Source organism: Numenius arquata, chromosome 1 (genome assembly GCF_964106895.1).
Source record: "Numenius arquata chromosome 1, bNumArq3.hap1.1, whole genome shotgun sequence".
Classification (NCBI taxonomy): domain Eukaryota; kingdom Metazoa; phylum Chordata; class Aves; order Charadriiformes; family Scolopacidae; genus Numenius; species Numenius arquata.
The window spans coordinates 6,587,959-6,603,898 of record NC_133576.1 but is presented as its reverse complement, the minus strand read 5'-3'; the positions used below and the strand labels follow the sequence as shown (position 1 = coordinate 6,603,898).

Below are 15,940 nucleotides of genomic sequence, written 5' to 3'. Positions count from 1 at the left end.
AGATTTGAAAGCCTGCTTGCTTAAAACTGAAACATCTTAAAATTGCCCGCATTGTAACTTTATGATCCAGAGTGAATATATTTCATCTCTTTTCAAGGAAGATTAATTAAGAGGAAGTATTTAGGCAGCTCTTGAGCTGGGTGTTGAGAGAGTTGCTGAAATTCAAATATGATCATTCAGTGGTGCTCACATTTGCCAAGGTGATGTAGGAAGCTGTGAGGGAAAGCTCAGTGTAGCTCTTCAGCCAGGGTTCCTTCAGGGAATCACGTCCAGAAACTTCTCGCTATGTTCTTGTTTCTAGTACCTGATTTTGTGGGTTCAGACTGTTACTCAGATTTCTCCTTGCATAAAGCTAACTGGAAAAAGTTTCATCCAGATTCCTTTTATATAAGAACTTCTTAGATTTCTTAGTAAAGTCTTTGTGGATACACATTTTTGTTTGAGCTTTATCTGTTTCTGAGACACACAAGGTCTACACTTAAGATGTCATTATGTTTTCTACTGAAAACAGAGTTGATACACTGATTTCCTGCATTTTAGTAACTAAGTTCTGCCTCCAAATTACACATACAAAATTTTCCAAAGAAAAATGTAACTTCTGTGGTAAAAGTAATGGGATTTTTTTTCTGGAGGGAAAAAATAATTTCCCTAAAGTATGCAATTCATCAGGAGACACTGCACACCCAAAAGTATGCCATGTTAGATGCTAAAAGAGCTCTTTATTACCTTTGAGAGGAGAAATCCTTTGATAAATCTGTTTATTTGTAGCATATGGAAGCATACTGAATGAGGAAATGATTATCCTAAAATAAATTCCTTTGTAAACCTGTCATTACCTTAAAATTGCATCCTTTGAGGTCCTGAACAGTTTTGTAATGTGTGTAAAAATATCAGGAGGTTCATCACTTTTGAGATTGCTAGCTAAAGTTCAACTGACATGTTTGCGTTGCTTTAGCTTTTCAGGTTTGAATTCATCTTTCAGTGCCCAGTTTGGGAGAGCTGTTATCTTGTCTAATTACATCTCAGGCAGACTTGTATCTTTTGCATTTATACTAACAAATAGTTATTTTTCCTTCTGGATATTTCATGAGTAAAAGCAACAAAAAAACCTCACCCTTATTAGTAACAGACATGAAGATGATTATGGACAGTTACAAGAAATTTTCTGCACCTCTTGCAAAGATTAATTTAATTGGTATTTTAAATGTTCAGCTACTGTAACTTTGCAGGGTTCCAAGTAAAATTAATGGAGAAATGCTGAAAGATGCCAGATTTTCAACTGTTAGCAATCAGTCTTTCCCCCACCCTAGAAGAAAAGGTAGAGTGAGACTGCAGAGATACAGTTCATTACAGACCTTGGGGTCTGAAGAGTTAAAAGTTCAGAGAAGGTTGAATGTTACTTTAACTTTTTTTTATACCCTTTGAATCTTTCATCTTGGATTGGCTGTATCCTAATCATAACTGTCTTTCTATATCTGAAAAAAAAAAAAAGGGTACTTCAGAATGCAAGTGGACATGTTTGCATTAAAGAGAGGCTCTTTCATGAGATAAATTTCTGGGTTTGAAAATTCAGTTTCTTGTTCTGCTTCTGAAAAGTTGGAAGCATTGTGCTTTACTTATGTAACCTGTGTTTAAAAGCAAATAAATTGTCCTGCCACAGAATAGCAGAGGGGGTTGGAGATGCTTCTCTCGGTAATACCAATAAAAATTTACTCCAGATCCTGCTTTTCAGGTTATTTGGGTTGAAAAAGTGTTCTAAATGAAAATATCTTCTATTTTGCTCTCTGAGCCACCATCTTTCTCATCTCTGAGAGGCTGGAGGATCAGACAAGAGCCCTTCTTTTTGTTCTTGTCTTTTACCTTACACTAATCTCTCACTGCTCCTTCCAGCTTCATTTCTGACCCTTCACAGATTCTGTTCACTTAAGGCAAACATAAGGGGGGAGGCCAGCCCATTCTGATCAAAAGACTGTTGACCCTAATCATACAAAAAAGGTGCTTACAAAAGACTTTAAATAAACTGACCTGTTTATTATTGAAGATTTTTCAATTTACCTTAACTAAGTTGTCTGGTTTTATGCTTCTCCCTAACATTTAGGGTCATGGGTAACACACAAGGATGTGCCTTCTGTGGCTGGGGGTGGGCTTGTTTTTAGTTGTGAGGGTTTTTTGGTTTTGTTGTTTTGGTTGTTTTTTTTAATTTAATGGCTGTCCTTACAAATATTTGTTACTAATATAGGAAAAAACATATTTTCCAAAGTACTACAATGTAATAGCTGTTAGTTTAACAGATAAAACTTGAGAATCAGAAATTTTGAAGATGGAATATTCTTGTTTTTTCAGGATGCTTGCTAGTGTTACCCTTTTGAGATTCTTATAGTAGGTCTCTTGATAAATTGATTTTGTGAATGCCTGAATTTAATTGGAATGACCTTAAGCAAGTATCCGTATTATATTAATCCCTAATCAGGCATGTTTTCCTGTTAGCGAAAAGGGCAGTCATACTTGAAGAAAAAAATATCCTGCTGCGTAGTATGTGTGCATATATGCACACACACATATATGTTTGTGTATACGAGTAAAAATCCAGCTGGCTGTGTTTTAGGAGTAAGAATTTTCAGCATTTGTGAGAGGAAAACCTGTGGTTGCTGTTGATATCTATACACAGGCCCCTTAGTTTGAATAATACATGAAAATGTAGAAAATGTAAGTTTATTTTCAGATACTCCTTCCCTAAGCTTCTTCTATTATATTCAGCTTGAAAGTCATCTGAGAGGTAGATTGAAAATACTTCTGACTTCATGGCAGCAGCAAGTATAATTGTGGTTCGTGAAACATTTGGCTAAAGCTAGAAGAAATGAAGTTGCAATGGTCTACAACAATGGCAGTTTGTTTTTTGTGAGATGCCAGCAAAGGCTTTTGGGGAAACTGACAGACGTTTCATTTCTAAGTTACAGAGTGCAACCTAAAATAGGCCACATACTGTAAAAAAGCCTCACTGCTGAATAGAAGCCAGTAGAAAGCAAAAATAGGAGTGTGAGTTAACTTTTTAGAGTAAACCATCATACAGTTGAGCATTTTCACGTAAATGTGGCGATCTCATGTATGTTGGCAAGAAAATACAGCATAATGTTACATTAGTAATGGTTGCCTTTCTTTGGAAAGCTCACTTTAGGCACTGCCAATGCATTTAGTAGTTTGAGGTGACCTATTTGGTTCTATATTTTAATAAGCATCATAAAATTATGTTATTTCAGTGGATATGGTCAATGCAAAAGACCTAGACTACTGATGAAAGCAGTAGTGACTTTCTCCTGCCCAGTCGAGTTCTTCTCACTTGGAAGAAATTTCCCTTTTCCTCATGCCATTGACACTTGCCTTGCTGCACAAGGAAGTCTGAAGTCTACCTGGGCTGGATGGAAGTCTGTTCTTTGGTAGGTGGCTAAAGTTTTGCATTATCACAGGTTGCTGCTACTGCATCCCTTATCCTTGGAGCCAGAACTCTATTAGAAGATTATTTTCTGTAAACCAGTACTGATTTTCACTATGACTTTAACAAAAAGGTAGATAGTAAGCTTTTAGTGACCTAGCAGTGGCTGAGGTTGGCAGTGGTAGAATGGGACTTGTCAGCACAGGTAAAGAGCAGAAATTTGTTGGCCTGAACCTTAAGGGTTCCTAGTGCCAAAACCAACACAAAATATCAACTGAGTGGCGACCAACTACCATAGACGGAACTAGGATGAAAAAAATGGTCAAGCAAGAAGAAATCACTGTATTGCCATACTCCAGTCCAATTCAGCTCCTACATGCTGAGAATTCTTCTCTAAGACCCTGGAGAGGGTAGAGGATTTCTTTTTGTGGCATATGCACAAACCTTAGTTCCTCTGTGTGTTACAATTATATTCAGATGAACCGATCAGACTAGAAACTGGAATAGGTACAAGCATGGTCATTCATTGAGCAAGAACAGTCTCTGAGAGGGTCTTGTTTCTTTCATCTTATTCAGCAGACCAAATCCTATCCCGTTCCTGCAAGGTGCTGTGAATTCTTTATGGCTATATTTTGTTAGATACTAATAGAGCCTAGGGGTCTGTGTGGCTCACAAGGGGAACCCTCAGTGTTGTATGGTAAGAGGTTATTTCAGCTGCAGTGGTGGGCCAGTTTCCTAAATGATTCCCAAGAGTCTTCAACCATGTTGTTATTTTTCATGGTGAAAGGGGAAAACACAGCTATTCCTAAACACTGCTTTTGGTTTTATTTGGGAAAGGTATTCTGGCCACCACCAGTGTCTATTTCTGTCACTCTGCATCAGGGTATCTGCATCAGTAACCGGTCTTGTTCTTGCAGAAGTCTTAATATGGACTAAAGAGGTCTGGATTTCACTCTAAGTAGGATTTTTCTATATGATATTGAGTAAAGTCTTCAAAGTGTGATTATTGTAAAGTTCTGAAGGGGGGAGGACTGTTGGACAGGGTACAGGAGGCTTTCGTGTAATCTAATCCTATTTTAAATCACTCTTGACATTGGCTTCACGTCTGAAGAGTTGAGACAACTGCCATGTCTGAACCCATGGTTTGTCTTTTCTGTGTGCTGCAAACTCTTTGGAACAGAACTCACCTAAAGGCGAAGAACCAAGAAAAAAAAAAAAGCCTACCACGTGATATTTGGTAGATTTAACTTCCAACTCAAAGACTGCGCTTCTGAAATGTTTGTCGTAAGAAAATGTTTACTTTAGAATTAAAACAAAAACATGAAGTTTTCTTGTGAGATATTCTGCATCTGCTAGTTGTATCAGTAACCCACACTGTTCCCCAGAAACGAATTTTCTCATTTCAAATGCAAACTTCTCCTTAACATGAAAAAGACTAAGACCACAGGGGGAACACAGTGTGCAGCATGGGAAAAGATACTTTGGGAAGTGAAAGTGCTGTCCCTTTTTTTCTTCCATAAATGACCACAGATTAAGTTTTGTGTTTGGACATTTAACAAAGTTATAGTCCCTAATGGTATATTTCAGGTTGTTGATTCCGTAATTTCAGGTTGCAATTTATTTAGTGCATCTGCAGAATGATTGCAATACTGAAATTCTGAGTTCATGTTGGAGGGGAGTATTAATTTTCTTGAGAGTATATAAATTACTGAAGCAGATTTGCAGAGATGTAAATATGAAGTCTGTTCTTCAGTATCTCACTTCTACACAGCTCCGGTATAACTATCGTTATTAAGAAACCTGTGAGAAGTACGGGGTCCCTCTTAGAGCTGGAGAAAGTTTAACAGAGCTGTACAGAATGCAAGAAGGCTCTTTCAAATGTTACATTATAATATTTCTAATCCCTTGAGAAGAGTAATCTCTGTAGGCACCAACTCATGCATGTAAAAGTGAGGAATTAAAGTTAATAACTCTATTTCTAAACCAAATATTGTCATATTTGTCCTCTGCCCTAATCCTCTTGGTGGATTTAAATCCATGACAGGCTTGAATTCTTGAAAGAAAGCGGATCTTTAGTTACCGGGAGCACTGGAGAAAAAAAGAAAAAAAAAAAAAAAAGAAACAGAGAAAATATAATATTTCACTGCTTTTATAGCTCAAACAGCTTGCTTGATTTTTCTGTAGACTTTCTTTTGAAAAATTCCCCTCTGGGCTGAGACGGAGCACTAGAAATTTGAGACGCAAAGGTTTGTTTTTTTTAAATAAAGCTAGGAGTGGTTCAAAAATATTGTTGAGAATGGAATGCCTTCTGCAACCACCTTATCATATTTCAGTCTGTCTTCTTGACATTGTTTCTTGCATGCCTCCAAAGAATATTCAGATGTCATATGGCCAATGCTTTGCATCATATCTGTATTCTGACATTTTTCTGTTGTCCCATTTTCAGTCACTATTACTAAAACAATCTGTAACTTCAGGTGGTGAGTGCCTTGTCCTTTGTAGCTCCTTCCTGATCCTTAAATCGTTTTCTCTTGCTTTCCCAGATCTTTGTTTAGACTTGGTTTTTCTATTTCCAAAATGGTTTCCAAAATCTAACCTTTTCCTTCTTACTAAGGATATATTTGCAGTCCATCCCACTGACCTTGTTGGTTTGTTCTTGTCTCTTGGTGTTCTGAGATTTCTTCAAGGAGATGCAACCATTTCCTGAAATTGTAGCAGACATAATTGTGGCTAATAGCTATTTTGCAAAACATGGGAGAAAAACTTTAGTTGGTTATAATTCAGTTGCATCTTTCAAAACACCCATTTATTTAATTGTTGTTATTTTTGGATACAAACTGGACATCATCTGGTGTCTATGAGACTGGAACTGGAGATTCATTTACCTTCATTGTTTTGCTTACTTGTCATAAAGGGATGTTTGAAATTACCAAAAGCGGCAGACATGGGAGTTATGCCACATATGTTATTCAGAAACCCTGAATCAATAAAATACTCAAGTACTATGCTGATAGGTAAACTGGCATACAGATCCTTGTTGAATCTATATAAATAGATTAATCTCCACAGATTATAAATAGAAAAAGAGCTTCTATCCATTGTGAGTCATCTTATCTTGTCATCTACCTTAGAGTGATAAATTATAATTAGCTTGACCACATCTCAGGTATTAACTAGGTTGGTTTTTTGAGACGTGCCAAATTTTTGAAGGTTTTATTTGACTTCTGTAATTTCCATTTAAAGCATTTTAGAAAAGCTGTTTATTTCTATATGTATGCATATCAATGCACATTAATGTGTTTCTGTGTGTAGGTGGAGTTTTTTTCTTTACATGTCCAAGGAAATTTAGAATTAACTACCATCTGCCTGATATTTAATCAGTTTGTGAACACAATTACCATCCCCCTATGCTTTAGTGCTTTACATCTCAATGTTTGTGGTAGGTTTTAATAGTAATTGGATACACGAGTTTCAACTTAATGGAATTTTGCTTTTTTTTTTTTTCTGTACCTGGGAAAATAAGATAAGCTAAGGCATTTTTAACAGGTAGGTAACAGTGATTGAAGCTTTTTCTTTTTAATGTAACAACCTGCTAACTCTCCGGTACCTCTTGTAGATAACTAACAGATTTAGTTGTCATGAATTCTTAAAATGGGATTAGTGTAATAGAAGGGACTGAAAGAACAGAATATGGTAACTGTGGAGCATTAGCTTGAGATTGATCAAGGGTGTGATTCTTTCTGTTTTAAAACCAGATGATTTATAGTTACTCATAAATTATGGGTTTCTATTAAAAATGTAAGTAATAATTTTTAAAAAAATTGGCAGCCTAAGCAGCAAAAATGAATGTGTCATATTCATGGTTTTAGGCTAGTATTACAAGTCTGAGTATAGGAAAAAGTAAAACAAACTAGAGGTTATGGCTTAACTTTTTTTAAAGTACTGTAAGTTTTGGCATAAGAGACATTATAATAAAAATAGCCTGACATAGCTAAACATGTACTATGGCTTTTGTAACTCTGGAGTACTTGACTAAAATTTTGTGTTTAATTTCATAGTATCCTAAGGTGTGTTGGCACTGTGCTTTTAAGTCCCACAGAGCATGAAAGGTGGCACACATAATATGGATTAAATGTTGTTTAGCTGGCAGGCATTAAAGACTAATAGCAATCTGGGTATATAATACTGTTCAGTGTGTCTTGTGTAATCTGTTAACCTAGAACTACCAGTGATCTAGGGAGAAAAATCCCCACGTTGCTCTAGGTAAGAAATACCTTAGTAACCCAAATTTTTGAAGTGGTAAACAGTACTTTAATGAATATTGGGTACCATTTAGCTGGATGTCACTGAAGAGTATGTAGTTAAATGCGGTCAAGCTTTGGAACTAAGAATGAACCTCATGATTTGAGTCTGGGTGTCAGACAGTGCTGACAATGTATTTCTGCATGACCTGGAGAACTTGGACTCTACTTGTGGGACTGTAGCTAGGAGTGAGAGTTCAACTATTGTGAGCTAAATATTGTGAGCTTTTGTTTTTCACTTTTTCTGAATTACTAATGGGCAGAAGGAGCAGGCAACTGCGTTTCACCTGTAATCAGCCATATAGCAAATTTTGGCAGAATTTGTTACGTAGCTCTGATGCCTGTGCTTCAAAAGGGATGCTGAAAAATACAAATGGAAGAAAGAGGTACAAGAATTATGTAATGCTTGGAATATTTCCCTTAGTTTCTCTCTCTAGTTCATGCAAAAGATGTTTACTGAGTGCCTTGATGATTATCTGTGAATTACTTTTTTTTAAAATCGATAATGAAAATCAGTGTTTAGAAACAATTCTAAACAAATCTAAACTAGAAATAAATCACAGACTGTAATGAGTTTACCCACTGGAACAGTTTATTTAGGGACATAGTGAAATCTCCTAGTCAAGTTAGGGTGTCTTTCAGAAAAAGGCGTGAAAGTATCTTGTACGTGAACCAGAATTGATTTCGAGAGCGACTGACTTTTGGTCGTCTGTGTTCTGTGCAGAACTGTTGGGCAAAAGAGGTATAATTGTTCATTCTGGTCTTAAAGCGTAATTATTGGCCATAAATACTTAAATGGGTGAACTTTCACTGGAGGTTATACATGAGTTATAACATGCCTGTCTGGATTATACAGAAGATAGCAGTCCCATTTTAAAGAAAGCTATATCCCACAAGGCACACTTTAAGAAATGGATTCATCATTACAGATGATAGGTAGGATGTTCAGAGATTGGAATGAATAAAGGTAGCTAGAGATGGTGTTTGTCTGCTAAAGGAAGAGACAATTACTGGTGTGGAAGGTTAGTGAAGGCTTGGGAACTGGATAAAATATTTAATGTACAATTATTTTCTGCTATGGATGTTTCCTAATTTCTGTGGGCTGTGAATTGCAGAGAATGTTACCTTAGTATTGAAACTATTTTGATTACTTTTAAGCGGAGTAGATTTGCCCATTTCTCTAATATGAGATGGTATCTATTGAGATCTTTCTCGGGCAAAGCAATGGCCTTCTAGAGAGTGGAATTCGAGCTGCTCACGTTTTTGGGGGTAGGCTTTCTGTCTTTGGCAAAGTATTTTGTGGGAGCAGATTTGTATGGGGGGGTGCATGGTCTTCCTGTCCCAGTAAGGAGTAGAAAGGGCTGGCTGCAGGCATCTTATTTCATGCATTTCCAGTGAAGCTTTGCTGCCACGTAGTGGTGTAGATTGAAGGTTGTTTACTGGTGGATGGTCCAGCCCTCCTACTGATCTCTTGGACCAGGTGAGAGTTACCTGTAGCAGAAATGAACCTCTGCTTTAGGTTCCCCAGTGTTACAGATCTTATCCTTAAAAAGGGTGATCAGGAATAAATGCCTCTTCCATCATCAAATGGTGCCTCTCCACCTTCGAGGATTCTAGGCTAAATGAGTGGTAGTGTGTCTGCTCTGCTAAGTCTCCTCTGCTTGACAGCTAAGTCAAGCAGAGGAAGGAAGGATGGACATTCCCAGCTGATACAGCGCTGCCGATTTCTGTCTTTTAAACCCAGAATGTGGTGACTGCAATCATAGCTGATAACTGCTATGGAATAAAAGCACAGGCAAGCGAAATATTTTAGACCTTTTTATTCTAACTTCTAGGCAGAGTATTTTAAGTTTGTATAGGTTGAATTCCTGAAGTTTTCGGTGCTTATAATTTAACATCAGGTATAAATAGAGTCCAAAGCATTAATTATAAAAGTATGAATTAGCTTCTTTAAAATAAGTAAATAAATTAAGATAAAACCTTTAGTTCTTTACATTTCTGTGATTAGTTTTTTGTGCTTAGGTCTTAAGCACAAGTAAAAGTTATGTAAAAAAGGTAAAGGAATTGTAAGGAATTGCTGTCATCTTGTAGCTTCTAGGACTTCATAAAACCACTAAAACCCCCAACAGGAAGAAACTTATAGAGTTTTGTAAGCAATTTGGCTGACTGTGAGGGACCAAAATACTGACTGTCTACTACGTGTGGTCAATCACAGCGCATTGATCCAAACTGCGATTAACAGTTGCAGTGGCTGTTTAGAGACCTCTTTTAATGGTGAGAAGAATTATCTTCATGTTGCTGTGAAATAAAAGTACTGCAAAGGACTGAAAGACTTAAACAGGAAATGGTTTATGTCTTTTCGGTGTGGTCCAGTCAGGTCTGTAAGTAGAAGTGATTCTTCTAATGTGACACTTTAGTATTTCATTCCTGTCTATAGTTTTAGTGATAATTAGATTACTTGTTGAAGACCAGAAAGAAATATAATTTACAAGAATTGTATTTTCATCATCTCAGGTTTTCAGCCCTGTAGACCTGTTCCAAAAAAGCTCTGAGTTGGGTGGCTTCTGCTGTTGCATAAACAGCCTATTTGACTAGGGTTCCAACCGTGTGGGTTGTCTTTCTTGATAAGGTTTTGTATCTCTTCCTGTGTTTGATTAAAATATAGGTAGTATTTAAATAGTAAAAAATCTGATTTAAACGAGGTAGTGGAATTGGGCAAAGAACATCCTCTCTTTCTCATTAGGCCAAATGACTCTTAAGACAGAAAGTTTCCTAAGTAATCATTTAATTATTGAAAATCAACTGTAGTGCAGTATCTACAATATGTAATTAATCAAACCCTTCACCGAGGATGTTACATTTAGAAATTCCTCAGTATTAATAACTATCAAGGACACTTAAGAAAACAGATGTACGTATTTCATTCTCCTTGTCACCACTCTTTAGTATCCTTTATTAATGATAATACTTTTAAAACTTACTACTTGCTTTTTTCAAGCAACATACTTTCAAGATTACATATGCATTGCTATATATCCACCTCATCAGATTCAAAACTCATTAATAATTATGTCTGCTGTCTTTCATCCATAGAATTCGAACTGGTTTATGGAACAATTCATAGGGATCCTGATGGCTGCAATAGACTTGCTAATAACATTTAGTTCAAATTAGGCCTCCTAATACGAGAATGAAAAGCTGGAATACTCTCTTCGGGAAATGGTTTGTAAGTCCTCCTCTCCAGTAATGCATCTCAATAGGATATTGGTTAGCGACTCCTGACAGTATGCAGTTGTATTTTCACACACCATTAAACTTACAAAACAGTGACTGTGCTATTGCTAGCATGGACTCCAGCAACCTCTTGTAGCAGAATCCATATGAAAAGAAACAAGAGAATCGTGAAAAGTTCCCTTTGCAGTCAATGGCAAAACTTCCACAGGATTTAGTGGCATAGATTTTCATGGTTTATGTTGATTCCCGATAGTCAAATTTTTCATCCTCTAGGGCAGATTGCCAGGACAGTTTCTCCACCTCTCTTCCTTTCTCCCTGTACGCCCCCCTCCCTGACAATTGAAGTTATGACCCAGAGGAGTTCAGATGATAAATTTTAAATTGCTGTATGAAGATGTTACACAAGTATGGAACACAGGGCAAGTTGATTCAGTTGTGTTGTTGTTTGTATAAGTGAAAATTACATAGGAATCCCATAGCATACCGTACTGACGGATTTTAAAAATGAGTTGCTATAAATGCGCACAAATGTTTGCTTTCATTCCCTAAACACAGATAGTCTAGTAATGAAGCTTCTGCAAAATTAAATGAAAAATTTTCTTTCTTTTGTATGCCCTCTGCATTGTGACAGAAATAGTGTAATCTTCACTTCTTGTCTATAATATTAATTAATCTGAGAGTGCAATATGTCCTCTTGGAAAAACCCAGACAAGTCCACGCAATCTGATCTACTGTGCTTGCTGTGTTTCTTTTCTTTTATGCAGTTTCACAACAAACAGGCTCATGCTCTTATCTGTAGTAACTATGGAAACTTTAGAAGCTCTCTTTCTAAAGCTGAGCATACAATAAAGTGCTTAAAGTGTTGGTAGGATTAGAGACTCTAGAATATGTTTAATTTTCTCTCTGTGTCTCTATCTTTGGAGAGGAGCAAGAGGGTAATGTGAATATTAGCTGGGGACTAGCTTTAATCTCTGCTGACACTTAAGTCTGTCTAGGTCTGCATACAGCCATCCAAAGGTCTTAGCCTCACACAGCATGTGAACAAGGGAAATCATGCATATTCATTACTGAATTTACAATGGAAAACCTACATACAGAAAAGAGTTTTTGAGTGAGTGAAAACGTTATTGAAACCATTTTGCAGCTTCAGCTACAGTAGTCAATAATGATAAATGCCATAATGATGATAGAGTTCATAAGATAATGGGGATGTCTTAGATATTATGTAAGCATGAATGGATATGATAATAGGAAAACATCATTTGCTGTGGGGTTTAGCAGTGTTTTTGTGTTGAAGGACATAAAGATGATGGTAACAGGATTATTCCCAAGGCTAATACATAAAAAAAAAAAATTTTGAGAGTACTTTTTCCTCTGTGTGGCACTTTGCATGATTGAGATCTGTCACTCTTTGAAAATAACTTGTTGGTTTTTGGGGTTTTTTTTAGGAGGTGTTCTTTTATGCAAGTGCTCTATTTTATGCAGAATTGTATTTTAGGAACACAGCAAGTCTGCTTCTCATCCCAGGAGTAGAGCCAGGGAGGGTGGTAGCGTGCATTTCTCAGTCCATTGGGAGAACTTCATGTTCCTTCTTGGCACTTGTGAAATGCCTTAAATCAGACCTAGGAAAGACCTGCTAGATATCTGCCTTTATTCAGCTGTTTGTTCATGTGCATTTGTCAGCTTGCATACTTTACGATTCTGAAATTTATTCTTACTGTTGGAGCTGATGAGTGAGATCCTGCTTATATATGATTTGATTTCTTTGGTAGTTTATCATTTTATATGCTCAAATGTAATTTTCAGTGCAAATACTCAGTTTATGTAACTTACATGTAGTTTGGCACTTGTCTTTTCACTTCATCACGGTAGAGATGCACTGACAGAGGAGAATGCATTGATATTCTCAGTCGTGTTCATCTATTAAGGCTTTGGTGTGATACATAGTTACTGTTTTTTCTTAATTTCTCTCCTCTGTTACTGGATCCAGCCTTTGGCCAGAATTTTTTTAATGAAGGAGGAATGCAGCGTGTTTCCTGACAAAGTACGAAGAACTCTGTCAGAAAAAAAACCCTACAGTTACTACTGCTTTGCCATTTTTGATTTTCAGTTCTGGGCTGCTTGAATGTGAAAATAAATATAAACTGCTATTAAAAGACAGAGGGCTGTTTCAGTGGTGCATGCCAGTGCAGGATTGTTCCCTAGGCATATGTTTCCTGTGATGTTTGTTCAAGCTACTCTTCATTTAAACCCTTCTCTCTCTGTCCACCATTCCTCATGTGCTTTTTATTTCAGTCCCTTCCCTCTATTCTCTTTTGGCATCTGAGCAGCGCTGTGGTTAGGTATAGTCATAACTTTTTTTTTCGGTCTCCTCTATTCTCAGTTTATCACTTCCTCTCTCTTAACATGTAAGCTTGTGAAGGCAGGACCGGGTCTTATATTAAGAAAGCCGCTCCTGCTACATTCTGTTGTTCATCCACATTGCCTGGTGCATCCAACAACCCAGCACAAGAGACTGCCTCTGCTGAGTGTATAAACCTAAGGGGTAGTTGGAGGTGGCAGCAAGGTAGGCACAGCAGTCGGTGCAAAGTGCACCGAGAAAATGGCAAGACTGCTACTGTAAGAACGTGCATGCAGTGGTACTGGATTTTCCAAATGCTGGCATGACAGATTGTGTAAGAAAGTCCAGTTCCTGTGTTTTATTCTTTTGGCTGAAGTTCCCATCTTCCGCAACTGAGGAGTTTTCCCCTCCAGTCACCCTCTGGCAAATGCCCATAAGAGCGCTATCTTATCTCTGTGCTTAGACACTGTCCAACCCAAAAGACGTCAAGGAGATGAGTAAATTATGCATATTCTTCTACTGGATGTGAAGCTACATGTAGTAAATAATTGGTGCCCTGCAGGCAAACCACTTTTGTGTGATTCAGAATGGCTTGCCTCCCATATGGGTAACTTGGGAAAGATTATATCATAACATAGCTTTTCAGCTGCAGAATTGGGACTAACATCTCTGACACTTCATAAAATGAACACTGTAGTTCACTTGGAAGATGCCTGACTGATAATCCTGGGAATTTAGATCCTTTGTCTACGGCCCTGACGTGTGCCTCAATCCTGGCCTCAAGGGACCACCTTAGAAGGTGAATGAGTTGCAGCTTGTGCCCATTTAAACATGAGTAGGAGCTACTTGCTGGTGATCCTAGTGTCTGTTCTGCTGGCAAGTTCGTGAGAGCACCCAGGCACAAAGACCTGAGTTTAGATAACATTAGGAGTTGAATATTTGTAAGTGTCTCCCACATGATTTGTGCTATTTTCAGTTGTTAATCTGGATAAGATATGTTTCTCTCTTTCTACATTTCTTCAACTTTTACAGTAAAAGTAATAGCTGTTGTCTTTCTCGTACCTGATTTACAGCTCATTTTGTTTGCCAGTCCTTGGAACTGTAGTGTTGAAGTGTCCAGATTGTAAACACGGTGACTGACTTTTTTGTTTCGTTTTGTAGGGTTTTTTTTACATCTCACTAGGAAGATCATTGGAACATTTCAGTTAACTGTAATTTGGGTTTAAAATAATAAATATGTCCTTTTAATTCCTGCAGTTCATTTGTGTTTTGGTCAGTTGGCGTTTTTTTAATTCAAGATAAAACCTAGTAAATTTGCCTGAAGTTAACAGACATACATCATTTAAACTTAAATTACCTCATATGCAAGTATTTGCAGATTCAGAGTCATTGCTTGTAAATGTCTTACTTTTTCAACCCTTGATTTCTACTGTTTTTCTGGGTTTGAGGGATTGGGGGGGGGTGGGTGGGAGGGAGGGGGGATGCAGTAATAAAATAAGTATTGTTTCATCTTTAAATAAATAAATGATCCTTAACTTTGTCCAACAGTTGTGAACCAGTGGGCAGTATATGCTATCCGAAATCTCACTGAACAGAATGAGAGAAACCAAGAGCTTATTGCGCAGATGGAGGAGAAGGGCCTGGCAGACAATTCTGCCCTTGAGAGTATGGGTTTAGAGATAGAGAAACGAGATGACAAGTTAATTCTGAAATCTGTCAGGAAAAAGCCCTCATGAACAAAAAATTAAGAACAGTCAAATCATTAAAAGAGGATTTCTCTTTTAAAATATTTTTCCCTGCTCAGGCAATCGAGATTTCTTCAGTTTTAGTTCCAGTCTGCTGGAAGTGTTACATTTGTTCTCAGGAAAACTGCCAAATGATACTTCTCCTTCGCTGTTGTAAACAAAAGGACACCTACACGTTTTCTAAATACCTAGGTAAATTAACCTATGGAAAAAGATCCTTCTTTTCAGGTGGTTGAAATGTCATTGCTTTCTTTTTTTGTTAGTAGAAAGATGTTATGTGTGCACTATTGAGTTGTTATAATTTCTGTTGCTGAACCTGGAGATAACTGTCATTAAAAACTCAACAAAGGAATAACTGCTTTGCAGTCTGCCTTCTCTGTTTATAAGATCTGTGCTGAGTCAGGGCTAAACAATGGAAGTTACTCGATCTTAGTCGTGGTGCTTAAATATCTCTTCTTACATAATGATCAGTGGAACATCGGATGCACATAAATATTTAGTGAATTGAACACAACGTGCCTTCTGTGTATTTAAATTATTTGTAAATTATCTTTTCTACCTTGTTACCTTTCAGTCTTCATGACAAGTATATTAAAAACAAAGCTGAAGCTGTTGTGGCAACAGATGCTACATTCCTTTGCACTGGGGCATGTCTCTGTTTTGGAGACTTGGGTGTTTGTTTGAATTTTATTTGTTCCTTTGGATGGTAAGTCAGCCCACTTTCCTTTTATTTTGCACTTCTCATGGGTTTTCTGAACTCTGGCAGACTGCTGAAGAGGTAGTTTCTCACTGTGATTAATTCTAGCAGTTTCTTTTCACCCCTCTGCCTTTCCAAAACATTGACAAAACTCATTTCCAGTTAATTAATTCAAGAGAGGCAGAAGAATGG

At 37.2% G+C, this 15,940-nt stretch overlaps 1 protein-coding gene across 1 annotated transcript in view; it reads left to right on the top strand.

The window, feature by feature from the left end:
- ATXN10 (ataxin 10) overlaps nucleotides 1-15,401 on the top strand; it is a 103,597-nt gene extending 88,196 nt beyond the window's left edge. Inside the window, exon 11 of the mRNA XM_074149088.1 lies at nucleotides 14,855-15,401. Within this exon, the coding sequence (XP_074005189.1) occupies nucleotides 14,855-15,042 (188 nt within the window). The 3' untranslated portion in view covers nucleotides 15,043-15,401. The remainder of the gene's footprint in view (nucleotides 1-14,854) is intronic.
- Nucleotides 15,402-15,940: the final 539 nt, after the last annotated feature.